The sequence below is a fragment of the Triticum urartu genome, chromosome 7A, assembly GCF_056163025.1.
Source record: "Triticum urartu cultivar PI428250 chromosome 7A, HENAU_Tu73, whole genome shotgun sequence".
NCBI lineage: Eukaryota > Viridiplantae > Streptophyta > Magnoliopsida > Poales > Poaceae > Triticum > Triticum urartu.
Window position 1 is genome coordinate 192,915,714 of NC_141879.1, and position 19,166 is coordinate 192,934,879.

Genomic DNA, 19,166 nt, shown 5'->3' on the forward strand with positions numbered 1-19,166 from the left:
AACAGATAGTAGAGATTATGGATCAGATCATCGCTAGCTTCTCAATCACGGCAAAGGTGAAGATCATCAGTAGTGGGCGATCCTTCTGGATGACCACAGTCTATGGCCCCACGGACGACCTGCAGAAAGCCAACTTCCTCTCGGAATTAGCAGCGATTGCGCCACCCACAACGGAGCCATGGATGCTCAATGGAGACTTCAACATGATTTACCAAGCCAGAGACAAAACCAATTGCGACATCAATAGGAGAATGATGGGCCATTTCCGCAAGGAAATTGATCTGGCAGGGGTCAAAGAGATTAAATGCAAAAACAGGAGATTTACATGGAGCAGCGAGAGGGAGGACCCAACTCTTCGCAGTATAGATAAGGTTTTCTGCAAGTTAGCTTGGGAGAATATGCACCCAAGTTTTGTCCTCATGGCGGCATCTACATCATTCTCTGACCACTGCCCCCTAATGTTAGCTAGCGGAGATAGACCTGTCACCAAGACTAGATTCAGATTCGAGAATTTCTGGACAATCTTCCCACACTTCCAGGAGACAGTGCAGCATGCTTGGGAGAGGCCAATTCATCACGACTGTCTGTTCGTCAAGGTGAAAAAGAAGATGGATATAGTAGCTGTGGATCTAAAAATTTGGAGCAAAACTTTGTTTCGGGGTACAAAGCTGCAATTCCACATTGCCAACGAGGTTATACTCCGTCTCGGTGTGGCTCAGGAGGCCAGATCATTGACAGCAGAAGAGCACCATCTGCGGAAACAACTGAAGCTGAAAGTGCTTGGACTGGCAACAGTTGAGAGGGCTTGCCAAAAGTAGGCTTCCAGAATATCTTGGCTCCAAGCGGGCGATGCCAACTCAAAGTTCTTCCACGCTCGCCTCCTATCTTGCAGGAGGAAAAATTACACCCACTCCATCAAAGAGGGCAACGCTGTCGTAACGGAACCACAGGAGAAAGCAAGGCTAGCCTTTGACCACTTCGCTCGTAGTCTCGGTTAGACCGCATCGGGGTTGCACGCTCAATTGGGAACAACTCCAACTACCAGCCATTGACCTGCAGGGCATCGATCTTCCTTTCAGCGAGCAAGAAATCTGGGCAGCCATCAAGGCATCTCCGGCTGAGAAAGCGCCCGTGCCGGACGGCTTCACCGAGAAATTCTTCAGATCATGTTGGCACATCATCAAGCATGATATCGTGGCGGTCATTCAAAAATTCTACAACCTAGTGGGAGGGAACCTTGATAACCCACAAGTATAGGGGATCGCAACAGTTTTCGAGGGTAGAGTATTCAACCCAAATTTATTGATTCGACACAAGGGGAGCCAAAGAATATTCTCAAGTTATAAGTGCATCTAGTGCCACCCCTAGTTGGTTTTGGAGTATTGACGACAAACCTAGTTGAGGGACTAACGTGTTTGTGAGAATTGCAGGAAAACACAGGTAGAAGTCCTTCATTGATTCGGTTTTATTACCAGAGATGACCCCTAAAAATGTACGAAGACATTGAAGACAATGGTGGTTTATGAAGATATTCATATTGAAGACAGTGACATGAGAAGACTCCCTATGAAGCTTATGGAACTCGAAGACTTAGATCCTTCGTAGTTTCATTTCATTTATGTTGTGTCGTAGGAACCACCGTACTGTTAAGTGGGGTCCAAGAGAACCAGACAGAATGACCGAAGTGATGCCTAATTCAAATCCTATGTCTTCGAGCGAAGACTTTGAGAGAAAATCTTGTCCAGAGTCAGACAAGTCAGCTTTACTTGTAGCCCAAGTAAAGTTGCCGTGTGAGTTCAAAATTCGACCGTTGGTACACGTGTCAGTTCCTTAGTGACCCAGGGTCATTTCGGACAAATCAGGTCGGGTTGCCAAGTGGCTATAAATAGTCCACCCCCACAACCATAAACGGTTGGCTGCTCAGATTTCAGTGCACGGCTTTTGTCGTTTGAGAGCAACCCACCTCGAAGCCTTTGAAAGAAAAATTCCTAGTGAGGATAAAAGCCCTAACCACCCAGAGCCAGAGTAAATTGGACATCACTTAGGTCTTCTTGTCTGTGTGACCTGAAGACTTATTACACTTGAGGACTGTGCATCCTCCAGACGGTTAGGCGTCGCGTTCTGAGCATCCAAGAGACATTGTGGATTGCCAGTGAACGAAGTCTGTGAAGGTTTGGGAGTCTACCTTGAAGACTTACCAGAGTGATTGGGCGAGGTCTGTGTGACCTTAGCTCAAGGAGAAAACGGTGAGGACTGGGTGTCTTGGACTAAGTGTCCTTGACTGGGTGTCCGGGACTTTGTGTCCTTTGGTTAAATACCTAGCCGCTCCAACCAGACGTACAGTTGTCACAGCAACTGGAACTGGTCCAACATATCATTGTCTTCAACGAGTCACTGGTTTCATCTTCACTTCCTTTGACTTACTGTTATTCATTGTGAAGTCATTGCATGCTTGCTTTATCATTTGTCTTCACAACGTGAATGCATGATCTGTTTGGCTTCATAACTTCTTCCTACTTGATCCTTATTACACTGAAGCTGTTTGTCACTGTGCTTTCACTCTATTGAATACATGACCATGGCTGGCCTAGTGTAATCTAACTTCCGCTGCATAGTAATAGGCATAATCTTCACTGTTTGTCTTCATAACTCCCAAGTTTTGAAGACTTTCATAAAAATCGCCTATTCACCCCCCCTCTAGTCGATATAACGCACTTTCAATTGGTATCAGAGCGAGGTGCTCCCTCGTTCTGTGTGATTTGGTTTAACCACCTGGAGTTTTAGCTATGTCGACTGCAGGGATAATCAAAGTCTCTGCTGCGTGCCCCGTCTTCGATGGAACTGAATATCCCTACTGGAAGAATAAGATGCGCATGCATCTTGAAGCCATTGACGTCGACCTATGGTATGTCGTCGAAAACGGCGTTCCCAAGGCTGGAGAAGGTGTCACTACTGCTGATGTCAAGAAGTTCACTCAACTGGACTCTACTGCCAAGAATATCATCTGTGGTCATCTGACCAAAGGACAGTATGGCCGTGTGAGTGCCTTGAAGACATCCAAGCTGGTCTGGGACTGGCTCTCCAAGGTTAATGAAGGCATCTCAACCCAGAGAGATCAGAGAATCAGTGTTCTTCGCAATCTCATCAACCGCTTCAAGCGAAATGACAATGAGAATGTTCAGCACACCTTCGATCGGCTCACTGACATCACAAATGAGCTTCAAGCCCTCGGCGCCACTGAGATCACCAAACATGAAATCGTCAAGACGCTGCTGAGATCACTTGATAGTTCATTTGACATTCTGGCCCTGATGATTCAGGAACGTCCTGATTTCAAGACACTCGATCCGTCTGACATACTTGAGAGGCTCAACACACATGAGTTTCAGCTTTCTGAGAAAAGAGATATATACGGTCCAAACTATGGGCGAACTCGCGCCTTGAAGGCAAAAGCTGTCTCCTCATCTGAAGAAGAATCTGACTGCAGTTTTGATGATCCTGAAGACATTGGAAGAGAGCTTGCAATTCTAGTGAAGAAGTTTCAAAGATTCACCAAGAAGAAAGGCTTCAGAAAATCTTCACGATCAAGCTCAAGGAATGATGAAGCTTCTGCTCATGACTACAAGAAGAAAATATGTCACAAGTGCAAGAAAACTGGACACTTCATCTCTGAGTGTCCACAGTGGGACAATGAGAACAAAAGGAAGAAGAAGAGCAAGGAATATGATTCTGACGACAAGAAGAAGAAGAAATACTCAAAGTCTTCTTCCAAGTCTTCATCAAAGTCTTCATCACACAAGAAGAGCTCATCTGGCAAGGCACGTGCGTTTGTTGGAAAGGAGATGGATTCAGAGGAGGAGTCCGCATTTGAAGAGGCAGAGGTGGAGTCTGAGGAGGAGTCTGATTCTGGCATTGCGAGTCTGGCTACAGCATATGTCGCCAAGTCCATCTTCAACACTGAAGACAATGACTGCATCACCGACACCGACGCAAATGACAAGAACGACTCCACTCCTACCTACTGCTTCATGGCACGCGGTGCTAAGGTAAACACACGCACTACTCGCTATGAAACATCTAGTGACGATGACTCTGAATGTGATTCAAAACCTAGCTACAAAACTCTTGCTAAAATTGCAACTGAACAACAGAAAGCTATGGAACATATTCAAAAACTGTTAGACAGAAGCGATGATCTGTTGGGTGCTGAAATGACACGTTCTGAATCCTTAATTGAAGACATAAAAAATCTTCACGTTAAGTATCAGGAACTTGAAGATCGTCTTGAGACTCTCTCAACTACTCATGAAAAGCTTTCCTATGATTATCTTCAAAATAAGCAAGATCTTGAGAAGTTGAGAGCGGATCATGAAGATCTTCAAAAGGAAAATGAGTCACTTCGAGCCGAACAGATCAGTTCCGCTCAGGAAGGATTTGAACCACCATGCCTTAAATGCATTGAGCGTGATAATGCTACTTCTGTTGCTGAATGTTCCACTGCTACTGCTAGTCCAATATCTTCAAATGTTGATGTGGTAACTAACCCCTCTGCTAAGGATACCACTGCTATTGATGATGAGAATGCTAGGTTGAAGACATTGCTTGAAACAGGGATGTACAAAAGTCTTCAAGGGCATCAGACATTATGTGATGTCCTCAAAAAGCAGATCCTGAATCGTAACCCTAGGAAAGAGGGTGTTGGATTTGTGAGGAAAATCAATGCAGATGGCTCTTACTGGAAACCTGAGCAGTACCCCAAAACTACATGGGTTACTGCAAAGGAACTTTCAGCAGATCCATCCAATTTATCTGGATTCACTTGTGCTAACCCTATTATCATTGATGAATCCTTTGATGCAAACTATAAACTGTTTAAGAATCAGAATGGTGAAGTGTTTGCCAGGTACATTGGTACTAACTGCAGGAATGGACCGCCTATGAAAAAGATCTGGGTTCCGAAAAAGTGTCTGGAAAATCTTCCTGTGAATGTCTTCATGACACCTCACTTGAAGAAGACAAACCTCAGACCAAAGGCTTCATACGGTCTAAAGGCTTCATATGAACAGAGGACTCACCTGAGTCGCACTAACGCTAATGTTTTGCAGGGAAACCATACTCAGGCATACGAATATGAGAGCGGTTTTTCGAACCGTCATGTTCATATGACCAAGAATTATTCTGCTTATTCTTATGAGTATTATTGTCTACCTGCTAGACTGTTTGCTAAGGCCTCAAAGCCAAAATTCTCAGATGCTGCACTTAGACTTATTGCTTCTAAGCCACCCTTGAAGATGTGGGTGGTTAAGAAAGCTTAACTCTCTTTTGCAGGGAAAGGTCTCCAGCAGAAAAACAAAATCTTCTGATGCTATTGCTGGGGACCTTAAAAATCTTGTAGGGCGCAAGATAAAATGCCCAAATGGCATCATTATGTACTTCGTTCCTGAATCGCATGCTACTCTCCCTATTAGTCCTAATCTGGATTTAAGTTTTCATAATCCACTGGTTCGTCAAATGTTTATGCTTCACAATACCCCTTATGAAGCCTATCCCCCTAACTACACTGTAGGGCATGACACCAGTGACTTCAAAGTCTTCAGAATGGATTATTGACAGTGGGTGTACAAATCACATGACTGGCAAAAGAAGCCTTCTCATGGACTCAACTTTACGTCCATCCGACAAGAGCCACATTACATTTGCTGACACTGGTAAAAGTAAGGTATTGGGTCTAGGTAGAGTTGCAATCTCAAGGGATCAACACATGGATAAAGTCATGCTTGTTGAATCCCTTGGCTTCAACTTAATGTCTATCTCAATGCTTTGCGATTTGAATATGATTGTAATGTTTGGCAAATATCGCTGCCTGGTGCTTATGGAATCTGACAAATCTCTAGTGTTTGAAGGGTATCGGAAAGATGATTTGTACGTGGTAGATTTCTCAGCAGGACCACAACTTGCAGTATGTCTTCTTGCAAAAGCTTCAGAATGCTGGCTTTGGCATCGAAGGCTTGGGCATGCTGGCATGAGGAACCTCTACACCCTTGCAAAGAAGAAGCATGTCATAGGCATCGAAGGCGTCAAGTTCAAGAAAGATCATTTATGCGGTGCCTGTGAAGCAGGGAAGATGACAAGGGCAAAACATCCTTCCAAGACAATCATGACTACTACACAACCCTTCGAACTGCTTCACATGGATCTTTTCGGTCCCACTCACTACTCAACTTTTACTACTTCTGCATGCCTCTATGGCTTCGTAATTGTTGATGATTATTCTAGATATACTTGGGTGCACATAATCCTTTACAAGACTGAAGTGCAGGATGTCTTCAGACGCTTCGCCAATCGAGCCAAGAACAATTTTGGCGCCAAGATAAAGCACATCAGAAGTGACAATGGCACTGAATTCAAGAACACTGGCCTTGATACATATCTGGATACCTTGGGCATAACACATGAATTCTCAGCTCCATACACGCCACAGCAGAATGGCGTCGTCAAACGCAAGAACAGAACACTCATTGAGATGGCCAGAACAATGCTAGATGAATACAAGACTCCGAGAAAATTCTGGACTGAAGCCATTAATACTGCATGTCATACAATCAATCATGTTTATCTTCACAAGCTTCTGAACAAGACATCTTATGAACTCCTAATTGGCAAGAAGCCAAATGTAAGTTACTTCAGAGTATTTGGCGCAAAGTGCTGGATCAAGGACCCACACCACACCTCAAAGTTTGCACCAAAAGCACATGAGGGCTTTATGCTTGGATATGGAAAGGATTCACACTCCTACAGAGTCTTCAATCTCTTCCATTACAAAGTGGTCGAAACAGTGGATGTGCGGTTTGATGAAACAAATGGTTCACAAAGAGAGCAACTGCCAAATGTGCTAGATGAAGTCCCAGCTAGTGAATCAATCAAGCTTATGGGAACTGGAGAGATCATGCCTTCTGAAGCTCATCCTGAAGAAGAACTCATCATCTCAGCACCTGATCAACATGAAGACAATGCTCAGCATGAAGACATTCCTCCAAACGACAACGCAGATCAGCAAGAGCAAAGTCTTCGCCCTATACATCCTCGTGATGCAAATGAAGTACAGATTGACAGAATACTTGACAGCATCAATGCACCTGGTCCACTCACTCGTTCAAGGGCAACTCAGCTAACAAACTTCTGTGGGAATTTCGCATTCGTCTCAATATCAGAACCCAAGAAAGTTGAAGAAGCCTTCATGGAACCTGAATGGACTCAAGCTATGCAAGAAGAGCTTCAACAGTTTGAGCTGAATAATGTATGGGAACTGGTTAAGCGTCCTGATCCACGGAAGCACAACATAATAGGCACCAAATGGATATACCGCAACAAGCAAGATGAGTATGGTCAAGTTGTTAGAAACAAAGCTCGTCTCGTTGCTCAAGGATATACTCAAGTGGAGGGCATTGACTTCGATGAAACATTTGCTCCTGTGGCTAGGCTTGAAGCCATACGCATAGTGCTGGCCTATGCAAATCATCATAACATACTTCTATATCAAATGGATGTGAAAAGTGCTTTTCTCAATGGCAAGATTGAAGAAGAAGTGTATGTTGCACAACCACCTGGTTTTGAAAATCCAAAACATCCTGATATGGTATACAAGCTCAACAAGGCACTGTATGGCCTCAAACAAGCCCCTAGGGCCTGGTATGACACACTCAAGTACTTTCTGAAGAGCAAAGGCTTCATACCTGGTTCACTGGATCCCACTCTTTTCACGAAGACATACGATGGTGAACTGTTTGTGTGCCAAATATATGTGGATGACATTATCTTCGGCTGCACCAATCAGAAATACAGTGAAGAGTTTGGATATATGATGCAAGAGCAATATCAGATGTCCATGATGGGGGAGCTGAAGTTCTTTCTCGGTCTTCAAATACGTCAACAGCGCAATGGCATCTTCATATCTCAAGAGAAGTATCTCAAAGATTGCCTGAAGAAGTTCGGTATGCAAGACTGCAAAGGCTTCACAACACCAATGCGAGCCAAACATCATCTAGGCCCTGACGACAATGGTAAAGAGTTCGATCAAAAGGTATACCGCTCCATGATTGGGTCTTTGCTTTATTTATGTGCATCTAGGCCAGATATTATGCTTAGTGTTTGCATGTGTCCTCGATTTCAAGCGGCACCAAAGGAGTCGCATCACTTAGCTGTGAAGCGAATTCTTCGATATTTGGCTCACACCCCAACTCTAGGATTATGGTATCCAAAGGGCTCAGAGTTCGATTTGGTTGGATTTTCGGATGCTGATTATGCTGGTGACAAAGTTGATCGCAAGTCTACATCAGGCACATGTCACTTTCTGGGATGATCACCTGTATGTTGGTCTTCAAAGAAGCAGAACTATGTTTCTCTCTCCACTGCTGAATCTGAATACATTGCTGCTGGATCTTGCTGCGCTCAGCTTCTATGGATGAAGCAAACACTCAAGGATTATGGCATACATCTGAAGCAAGTGCCACTTTACTGCGACAACGAAAGCGCCATCAAGATTGCCAACAACCCAGTTCAGCACTCGAAGACAAAGCACATTGAAATTCGCCATCACTTTCTCAGAGATCATGTTGTGAAGGAAGACATTGATATCATACACGTCAATACTGAAGAGCAATTAGTAGATATCTTCACCAAGCCTTTGGATGAGAAGAGGTTTTGCAAGTTACGGTGTGAGCTAAATATCTTGGAATCCTCAAATGTCCTGTGATCAGGCACACATCCTAACACTTATGCATATTGAAGATTTAGATGTGCAACACACGAAGTAACGTATATCTTCAATCAATGAAGACATACATTCTAAGTGTGAATACATTAATGTGGAATTTGACTTCGGAGCGCCACGATAATTGTGCGCCGTGTCTGGGTCTAATACTTCCTATACGGTGGGTAACGCCACCACCAAACGTTCTATTTTGAAGTGTTTCACTCATGGCGTTACCTCGCAATGTCTTCACATTTGGTTTGGCTTCGAACTCAACATGTCTTCATGATTAGCTTCAATATGTTGATTATATTTCTGTCCTCTACAGCATTCACTTATAGCTATGTCTTCTTGGTTGAATCTTTTGAACTAAGTGAATGTGATCGGACCCTAACCTCTCTATGCTTTCTATCTCAAACTCTATCTCTCCAAGTCATATGCATTCTGTTGAAACTGTCAAATGTCTTCATTGTGTCCTTGTCAGCTGAAGACATAGAGACAACCATAAAAGTCCGTTTTTAATGCTCATTCCTCCACATAAGATCCGGAGAAGCAGGAACGACCGCCCGACAATTTAGGCGTGCGTGGAACGTGGAACAAACCCCAATATCCTCTAACTGGCCACACGTGCCTCAAATGTGAACCGCCAGGGGCACCTGAGTAATAGCGCAGTGCCGCCAATATCCCTATAAATACACGATTCACTGCGGTCATTATCTCTTCTTCCACCCTCGCACAAACCCTAGAGCCACCGCTAGCTCTCGACGACGCCGGCGACGAAGCGCTTCACTGCCGCAACCTCTCCGACGCCGTTTTCACGCCGACAGCGGACATCGCTCTCTCCGCCGTCGCCGTAGGTGTCTTCCGTCGCCAAGTTAGGGCATGGAGGATCGAACTGCTTGGCCTCAACTCCCACTTCGTCTAGCAGTTCCAGTAGGGTAAATAAAACTTCTTTTTACAGCTTCTCTTGATCTCTTGGTTCTGTCACTTTCAACCATAAGAAGTTTCTCTTCACACCAGTTAGATCTCTCGCTGCAACTCATAACATGCCTAGTATATTCACTTGTGCTTCATAAAGTAGTTAGATTCCTCACTTGTACTGATCTATGGGTTCGTACAAATCTGGAACCAACTTCTTATCTATAAGTGAATGTCTTCGCATGATGAGGTCAATGTCTTCTAAACCGATTTATCTTCAAAATCTTCTGAGAATGCATATGACCTCTTCCCCTTCCCTCGCACCTTAATGCTGTCACAGGTACATGTCCGTGGGAGAATCCTTTGGTTCTCATAGTCTGCATTCATTTGCAGAGTACTTGCAGCAACACATCAACTCTCCTGAAGCCAGTTCTTGCAAAAGGAAGCCTTTGAAGCCTTTGAACATCTTGAAGCCTTCCAAGTTATTCATGGCTTCAGAAACAGCAGTAAGGAAGGGAGGCAGACAGCGACATGGAGAAACGTCCAAAGATCTGCCTGATGAATTGGCAGAGATGTACAAAACTGATCCTGAAGAAAGCTATGGTCAGCGCAAGACACGAATCCAATGGATTCGAAGATATTGGGCAGAGCAATGGTTCCACTACCGCTTCGTCACTCAGGAATATGCGGAGAAGTGCGCCATCAAGAGACCGTGGGGAGACGTACTATACAAAAATCTCGTACCCAGGTCCAGAGTCGAAGCCATTGCTCAAGGCTTCTATCCATGCATGGTGAGAGGACCAAAGCCAGCTGAAGCACATTCGTCATCACTTCTCTGGTGCCGCGATGATAATCTCTTCAAGCGCAACTTTCAGTTTGCACAACAGTCAGCGAAGATAAACAAGAAGAAATTTGGGCTTGACTTCAACCCTGGTCCCTCCTCACCAAGGGCAGATGGCACACGCGACGCCGATCCCAATATCATCGGGCCGTATGCAAATCTTGCAGGCCTCATCACTCGCATCCTAGTCCAAGGGACTGCCGTGAATGACCCTCCAGCAGATACTGAGTCAGATGACGCCCCTGCTGCTCCGAAGCCAAAGCAGAAGAAGCCAAAAGCTCCAAAAGCTTCAAAGCCAGCCGCTTCTCCCAAAATCTCACAAGCGAAGCCATTGGCAACTGCACCTCCTGAAGCCAGTGTGCAGTCTGAAGACATATCACGAGTCTCCAAGCCCCAAGAAGCCAAGAAACCTCAGCCACACACAGGCAAAGAGCTCACAGCTGCTGCCGTTTTGCGCTGTGAAAACATTGATCTATCAAGCGATGAAGATCTTGGAGATGACGCACTTGAGCAGCTCATCAAGAGCAAGGAGGAGGCTGAAATCTTCAACAATCTGCCTCTGTTTGATGTCACCGTCATCCACAGCTTCATTGATGAATGGTTTGACACACCAGACATAAGCTTCGATGATCTGCAGCTACCCATAGGCCTCAGCATTGCCTTTCAAGGTGCAATTTCTTCAGAACTTGCAATAGCCCAGCGAATTGTAGAACTGAAGCAGAAAATTGATTATGAAAAGGCTCAGTTCAAGAAGCACGTGGCCAAGCTCAGCGTGCAAGAAGTGAAAAACTTCAAGATCATGTTGCACGAGCTGAAAGAGAACTTTCTGAAGACGCGTGCTGAAGCTCTAGGCTTGCGAGAGCGCATGAAGACTTTGGCTGATCGCTGCGTGCAGGCCTACAACGAGGGAGAGAAGCGCAAGGCACTTGGGCGTCCCGGCATTGACCCCAGGATGGCCGCGAAGAAGAAAAAGAAGGCTGCTGTGCCTGAACCTGAAGCGCCAAGGTCAGAAACTGCTCCGATTGTCTTCCCCGCAGCAACGACTGGCTCGAAGCCAAAGAGTCGATCAACCGCCTCACAGCTCAAGAAGACACGGACTGCAGAGGCTGAAGCTAAGAAGAGAAAACACTCTGAAGCCTCTCCTTCTGAACCCATCATCAAGAAGCGCAAGACCAAGAAATCTCGGGCTGCTCCCACAGAGCCCTTGACAGTTGAACCCCTCTCCGTCCGCTATCCTGACGCAGATCGTCAGTTGACTGTGCATGAACCCAACGCTGAAGACATTCCAGCAGACGAACATAACGCTGCTGAAGACATTGGTCTCCAAGACCATGTGCAAGGTGATGCAGCCCTTCCTCAGCTTGAGACAAGCGAACTGATCAGTATTGGTCGTCCATTGACGCCAATCACACAAGATGCATCGTGGGTAGATCGCCCACAGGAGGAAGATGAGCCCCAACCCACTACAACTCCACCGGCGCCTACATTCCGTAGGCTTCGCAAAGGGCCAAGGGCTCAGGCTGCTGACGACATTCCGGCTGCATCAGCCGAAGAGCATGCAGAGATACCCCAAGCTCCAACTCCCCCACACCAATAAGAAGCAGTTCTCCAGGAGAACGTGCCTGAGTCTGCAAATGTTGAGGCTGCCACAAACAACGCTGAAGTAAATGTGGAGCCCAACCCAACAATAGCTTCAGAAGACAATGAAGCTACTGCTCCTGAACATTCTGTGCCTGAGACTGCTGCTGGACCACAATTCAACTATCATATTGCGTACAGACCCCAGGTCCAGAAGCCGATCCCACGACTGCCAAGGTTCCCAGGACCTGCATCAGCTCCTGGTTCCTTCAACATCAACGGCTTCAGGGCAGATAACACATTTTTCGACCGCTCCAAGAACCCTTATTCAAGGGAACGGATTGTATCAGATAGGTTCTGGAGCCATCAACAGCGCAGCTATTATTCTTGCATCCTATACAACCAAGGCCGCATCTTTCCTCACAAGCGCCTTGAGATTGAAGCTGTTGCTGGTCTGCCTGGTCTGGAAGAAGCACTGGATTGCTTCAAGCAAGTGGGTTTGCTGCCATTTATCACTGATGAAGAGCACTGGAACGAAGAGCTTCTGCTCCAGTTCTATGCCACTTTGCATATCAAAGGCTATAACAGAGATCCGAAGACATGGATTCTGGAGTGGATGACAGGCAATATCCATCATGAAGCCAATGCTTTCGACCTAATTGAGCTTACCGGTCTTCCCACTCCTGGCGAATTCTTTGAAGAAGGGTGCCAACTCCATGCTGAAGCAATTGAGAGCATATTTCAGCGTCCTGAGCCAGATATGAGTCAGATGCTCTCAATAATGAAGCCACTGCCTCCTAATGCACCCTATCCAACTAGGTTCTTCGTTGAAGACTTAGAGTACCTGCCCAGAACAATATATCACATCATAAGGCGGACTCTATGGCCTGTAAAGGGACACTCTCGATATGCAACAATTGATGGTGCAATGAAGACTCTCATCTTCTGCATTCTTCATGGCAAATGCTTCAATGCACAGGATCTCTTCATCCGTCACTTTGCAGCGTCTGCCTCAGAACTGTTTGGATTAAAGTTCTATGCTCCTTGAGTTATGAGGCTGATCAAGCTTCACTCTGCAATCTCCTATCAACCCTCAGCCCGCAACCATAGGATATTTTTGCCAGATGTGGACACATCTGCTGAAGCAATATATCCAGAGCCTGGCAAGCAACCATTAAGTCTTCAAAATGCAGAACACCAGAGCTTCACTCAAAATATTGAAGGTGTTGAAGCTCTCTCCCGAGTGTATCCAATGGCTGGCACCACACGTGCCCCTGCATCAACCGAAGCCACTGACAGCACAGCTGCCAAGAGACCCAAGAAGCGCGCTCGAGCACTCAATGACCGAGAGCTTCTTGTGGCTCTTCACCAAAAGCAAGATAGGCATCACGACTGGCTCAAACGGCAGATGAGAAGCATCATGCAAGACGTCAATCGCATCAGAAATCTGGCAACCAAGAATGCGTTTGTCGCACACGAGACCTGTCGCCGCACTTGGAAAGGCCTCACCATGATGAGCAATGAAGCTGAACTGCAAGAGGATGGCTTCAGAGAGAGATTCCAATTTGACTCCACGCCTCCAAGAAGAGCTGTGATGCGAAGCACACCATCACTTGAAGAGTCAGAATTCTCTTCTTCTGCTGCCACCGTGTCTGCCCGGATTATTGAAGAAGACGACGACGCGACATCATCTCCACCTGCTTCAACACACGTCGAATCTGCACCAAGCTCGTCTGCACCGCCACCAAACAACTCCACCGACCCTGCTGCGCCTGGGAACGCGTAGAAAACTCTATGTCTTCAAACCTTTTTGGCCATCACTGACAAAAGGGGGAGAAGCATGATGTTTATAGTCTTCAAGCGGGTCACTTTGGGCGGGTGCCTTTATATTTTGCTACATTTTGCTTCGTGCTTACAACTCCCGTTTTTGCTACATTTGCTTCTTTGAGTTGTAACACTTAGCCTTGATGGCCGTCTGCTACCTGTTTGTCACTCCTTTATGCGAAGATAAATTCCGCACTCATCTCTTACTGCAGACGTCCATTTTCCATTATGCATGTCATTATCTTCATATACTTTCACATGCATAGTGGATTGTCATCATAAGTTGAAGTGGATCTCCACAAGTACAACCTGCCATGTGCATTTGCATTCAAAAGGCAAATTACTTATATGCACATCTTCAGGGGGAGCCCTTGCAACTTATGAAGACAAATTCCTTTACTATTTCACAAATTATGTTCCCCGTTGAAAACTTCAACTAGTTTGTCATCAATCACCAAAAAGGGGGAGATTGTAAGTGCATCTAGTGCCACCCCTAGTTGGTTTTGGAGTATTGACGACAAACCTAGTTGAGGGACTAACGTGTTTGTGAGAATTGCAGGAAAACACAGGTAGAAGTCCCTCATTGGTTCGGTTTTATTACCAGAGATGACCCCTAAAAATGTACGAAGACATTGAAGACAATGGTGGTTTATGAAGATATTCATATTGAAGACAGTGACATGAGAAGACTCCCTATGAAGCTTATGGAACTCGAAGACTTAGATCCTTCGTAGTTTCATTTCATTTATGTTGTGTCGTAGGAACCACCGTACTGTTAAGTGGGGTCCAAGAGAACCAGACAGAATGACCGAAGTGATGCCTAATTCAAATCCTATGTCTTCGAGCGAAGACTTTGAGAGAAAATCTTGTCCAGAGTCAGACAAGTCAGCTTTACTTGTAGCCCAAGTAAAGTTGCCGTGTGAGTTCAAAATTCGACCGTTGGTACACGTGTCAGTTCCTTAGTGACCCAGGGTCATTTCGGACAAATCAGGTCGGGTTGCCAAGTGGCTATAAATAGTCCACCCCCACAACCATAAACCGTTGGCTGCTCAGATTTCAGTGCACGGCTTTTGTCGTTTGAGAGCAACCCACCTCGAAGCCTTTGAAAGAAAAATTCCTAGTGAGGAGAAAAGCCCTAACCACCCAGAGCCAGAGTAAATTGGGCATCACTTAGGTCTTCCTCTCTGTGTGACCTGAAGACTTATTACACTTGAGGACTGTGCATCCTCCAGACGGTTAGGCGTCGCGTTCTGAGCATCCAAGAGACATTGTGGATTGCCAGTGAACGAAGTCTGTGAAGGTTTGGGAGTCTACCTTGAAGACTTACCAGAGTGATTGGGCGAGGTCTGTGTGACCTTAGCTCAAGGAGAAAACGGTGAGGACTGGGTGTCTTGGACTAAGTGTCCTTGACTGGGTGTCCGGGACTGTGTGTCCTTTGGTTTAAATACCTAGCCGCTCCAACCAGACGTATAGTTGTCACAGCAACTGGAACTGGTCCAACATATCATTGTCTTCAACGAGTCACTGGTTTCATCTTCACTTCCTTTGATTTACTGTTATTCATTGTGAAGTCATTGCATGCTTGCTTTATCATTTGTCTTCACAACGTGAATGCATGATCTGTTTGGCTTCATAACTTCTTCCTACTTGATCCTTATTACACTGAAGCTATTTGTCACTGTGCTTTCACTCTATTGAATACATGACCATGGCTGGCCTAGTGTAATCTAACTTCTGCTGCATAGTAATAGGCATAATCTTCACTGTTTGTCTTCATAACTCCCAAGTTTTGAAGACTTTCATAAAAATCGCCTATTCACCCCCCCTCTAGTCGATATAACGCACTTTCACAAGTATTAGCAGCCGAGTCGTCAATTCAACCACACCTGGAAACTTAATATCTGCAGCAAGGTATTTAGTAGCAAAGTAATATGATAATAGTGGTAACGGTAAAGTAAATAAACGAAGAACAATATGTGAAAAGCTCGTAGGCATTGGATCGGTGATGGAGAATTATGCCGAATGCGATCGATCATGTAACAATCATAACCTAGGGTGACCGAGAACTAGCTCCAGTTCATCAATGTAATGTAGACATGTATTCCGAATATAGTCATACGTGCTTATGGAAAAGAACTTGCATGACATCTTTTGTCCTACCCTCCCGTGGCAGCGGGGTCCTATCGGAAAGTAAGGGATATTAAGGCCTCCTTCTAATAGAGTACCGGACCAAAGCATTAACACATAGTGAATACATGAACTCCTCAAACTACGGTCATCACCGGGAGTGGTCCCAACTATTGTCACTTTGGGGTTGCCGGATCATAACACATAGTAGGTGACTATAGACTTGCAAGATAGGATCATCATATATTGATGAAAACATAATAGGTTCAGATCTGAAATCATGGCACTTGGGCCCTAGTGACAAGCATTAAGCATAGCAAAGTCATAGCAACATCAATCTCAGAACATAGTGGATACTAGGGATCAACCCCTAACAAAACTAACTCGATTACATGATAAATCTCATCCAACCCATCACCGTCCAGCAAGCCTACAATGGAATTACTCACGCATGGCGGTGAGCATCATGAAATTGGTGATGGAGGAAGGTTGATGATGACGATGGCGACGGATTCCCCTCTCTGGTGCCCCGAACGGACTCCAGATCAGCCCTCCCGAGAGAGTTTAGGGCTTGGCGGCGGCTCCGTATCGTAAAATGTGATGAATCCTTCTCCCTGGATTTTTTTCTCCCCGAAAGTGAATATATGGAGTCAGGGTTGAGGTCGGTGGAGCGTCCGGGGGCCCACGAGGCAGGGGGCGCGCCCAGGGGGGGGCAGGCGCGCCCCCACCCTCGTGGACAGGTGGAGGCCCCCCTGACGTGGATCTTCCTTCCAGTATTTTTTGAAGGAAATATGCGCTAGAGGCAATAATAAAGTTATTATTTATTTCCTTATTTCATTATAAATGTTTATTATTCATGCTAGAATTGTATTAACCGGAAACATAATACATGTGTGGATACATAGACAAACAGAGTGTCACTAGTATGTCACTACTAGACTAGCTCATTGAATCAAAGATGGTTAAGTTTCCTAGCCATAGACATGAGTTGTCATTTGATTAACGTGATCACATCATTAGAGAATGATGTGATTGACTTGACCCATTCCGTTTGCTTAGCACTTGATCGTTTAGTATGTTGCTATTGCTTTCTTCATGACTTATACATGTTCCTATGACAATCATATTATGCAACTACTGTTTACCGGAGGAACACTTTGTGCACTACCAAAAGTCACAACGTAACTGGGTGATTATAAAGGTGCTCTACAGGTGTCTCCGAAGGTACTTGGTGAGTTGGCATATTTCGATATTAGGATTTGTCACTCCGATTGTCGGAGAGGTATCTCTGGGCCCACTCGGTAATGCACATCACTATAAGCCTTGCAAGCATTGTAACTAATGAGTTAGTTGCGGGATGATGTATTATGGAACGAGTAAAGAGACTTCCCGGTAACGAGATTGAACTAGGTATTGAGATACCGACGATCGAATCTCGGGCAAGTAACATACCGATGACAAAGGGAACATCATATGTTGTTATGCGGTTCGACCGATAAAGATCTTCGTAGAATATGTAGGAGTTGATATGGGCATCCAGGTTCCGCTATTGATTATTGACCAGAGAAGTGTCTCGGTCATGTCTACATAGTTCTCAAACCCGTAGGGTTCGCACGCTTAAACGTTCGTTGACGATATAGTATTTATGAGTCATGTATGTTTGTAACCGAATGTTTTTCGGAGTTCCGGATAAGATCACGGACATGACGAGGAACTCCGGAATGGTTTGGAGATAAAGTTTGATATATGGGATAATAGTGTTTTGGTCTCCGGAAGGGTTCCGGAATTCACCGGAAGTGGTTCCGGATGTTTCCCGAAATGTTTGGGGTACGAGAACACTTTATTTGGGCCAAAGGGGAAAGCCCACAAGGTTTTTGGAAAGCGCAAAAGGAAGTTTTGCGGAGTCCAGGGGCCAGACGCCAGGGTCCCTGGCGTCTGGGTCCAGACGCCAGGAACCCTGGCGTCTAGCCCTGGAGTCCGAGAAGGACTCTTTCCTTTCGGGTGAAACCGAATTTGTGGAGGCTTTTACTCCAAGTTTCGACCCCAAGGCTGAACATATAAATAGAGGGGTAGGGCTAGCACCCAAGACACATCAAGAAACACCAAGCCGTGTGCCGGCAACCCCGTCCCCTCTAGTTTATCCTTCGTCATAGTTTTCGTAGTGCTTAGGCGAAGCCCTGCAGAGATTGTTCTTCACCAACACCATCACCACACCGTCGTGCTGCCGGAACTCATCTACTACTTCGCCCCTCTTGCTGGATCAAGAAGGCGAGGACGTCATCAAGCCGAACATGTGCTGAACTCGAAGGTGTTGTGCGTTCGGTACTTGGATCGGTTGGAACGTGAAGACATACGACTACATCAACCGCATTGTGCTAACGCTTCCGCATTCGGTCTACAAGGGTACGTAGACATACTCTCCCCTCTCGTTGCTATGCATCACCATGATCCTGTGTGTGCATAGGAAATTTTCGAAATTACTACGTTCCCCAACAGTGGCATCCGAGCCAAGTTTATGCGTAGATGTTGTTGGAAATATGCCCTAGAGGCAATAATAAAAGCATTATTATTATATTTCCTTATTCATGATAATTGTCTTTATTCATGCTATAATTGTGTTATTCGGAAATCGTAATACATGTGTGAATAACAGACACCAACATGTCCCTAGTAAGCCTCTAGTTGACTAGCTCGTTGATCAACAGATAGTCATGGTTTCCTGACTATGGACATTGGATGTCATTGATAACGAGATCACATCATTAGGAGAATGATGTGATGGACAAGACCCAATCCTGAACATAGCACAAGATCGTATAGTTCGTTTGCTAGAGTTTTCCAATGTCAAGTATCCTTTCCTTAGACCATGAGATCGTGTAACTCCCGGATACCGTAGGAGTGCTTTGGGTATACCAAACGTCACAACGTAACTGGGTGACTATAAAGGTAGACTACGGGTATCTCCGAAAGTGTCTGTTGGGTTGACATGGATCAAGACTGGGATTTGTCACTCCGTATGACGGAGAGGTATCACTGGGCCCACTCGGTAATGCATCATCATAATGAGCTCAAAGTGACCAAGTGTCTGGTCACGGGATCATGCATTACGGTACGAGTAAAGTGACTTGC

At 45.4% G+C, this 19,166-nt stretch overlaps 1 protein-coding gene across 1 annotated transcript; it reads left to right on the forward strand.

Moving 5' to 3' along the window:
- Nucleotides 1-17: 17 nt before the first annotated feature.
- Nucleotides 18-818, forward strand: LOC147958953 (uncharacterized). Its single transcript, XM_087532380.1, has one exon. It carries the CDS (start codon nucleotides 18-20, stop codon nucleotides 816-818), a length of 801 nt encoding a protein of 266 aa, XP_087388506.1.
- The last annotated feature ends 18,348 nt before the right edge of the window (nucleotides 819-19,166 follow it).

Bases quoted from the DNA above. Each gene is read 5' to 3' on its own strand.
- LOC147958953 (XM_087532380.1), top strand. From the start codon at position 18: ATGGATCAGATCATCGCTAGCTTCTCAATCACGGCAAAGGTGAAGATC.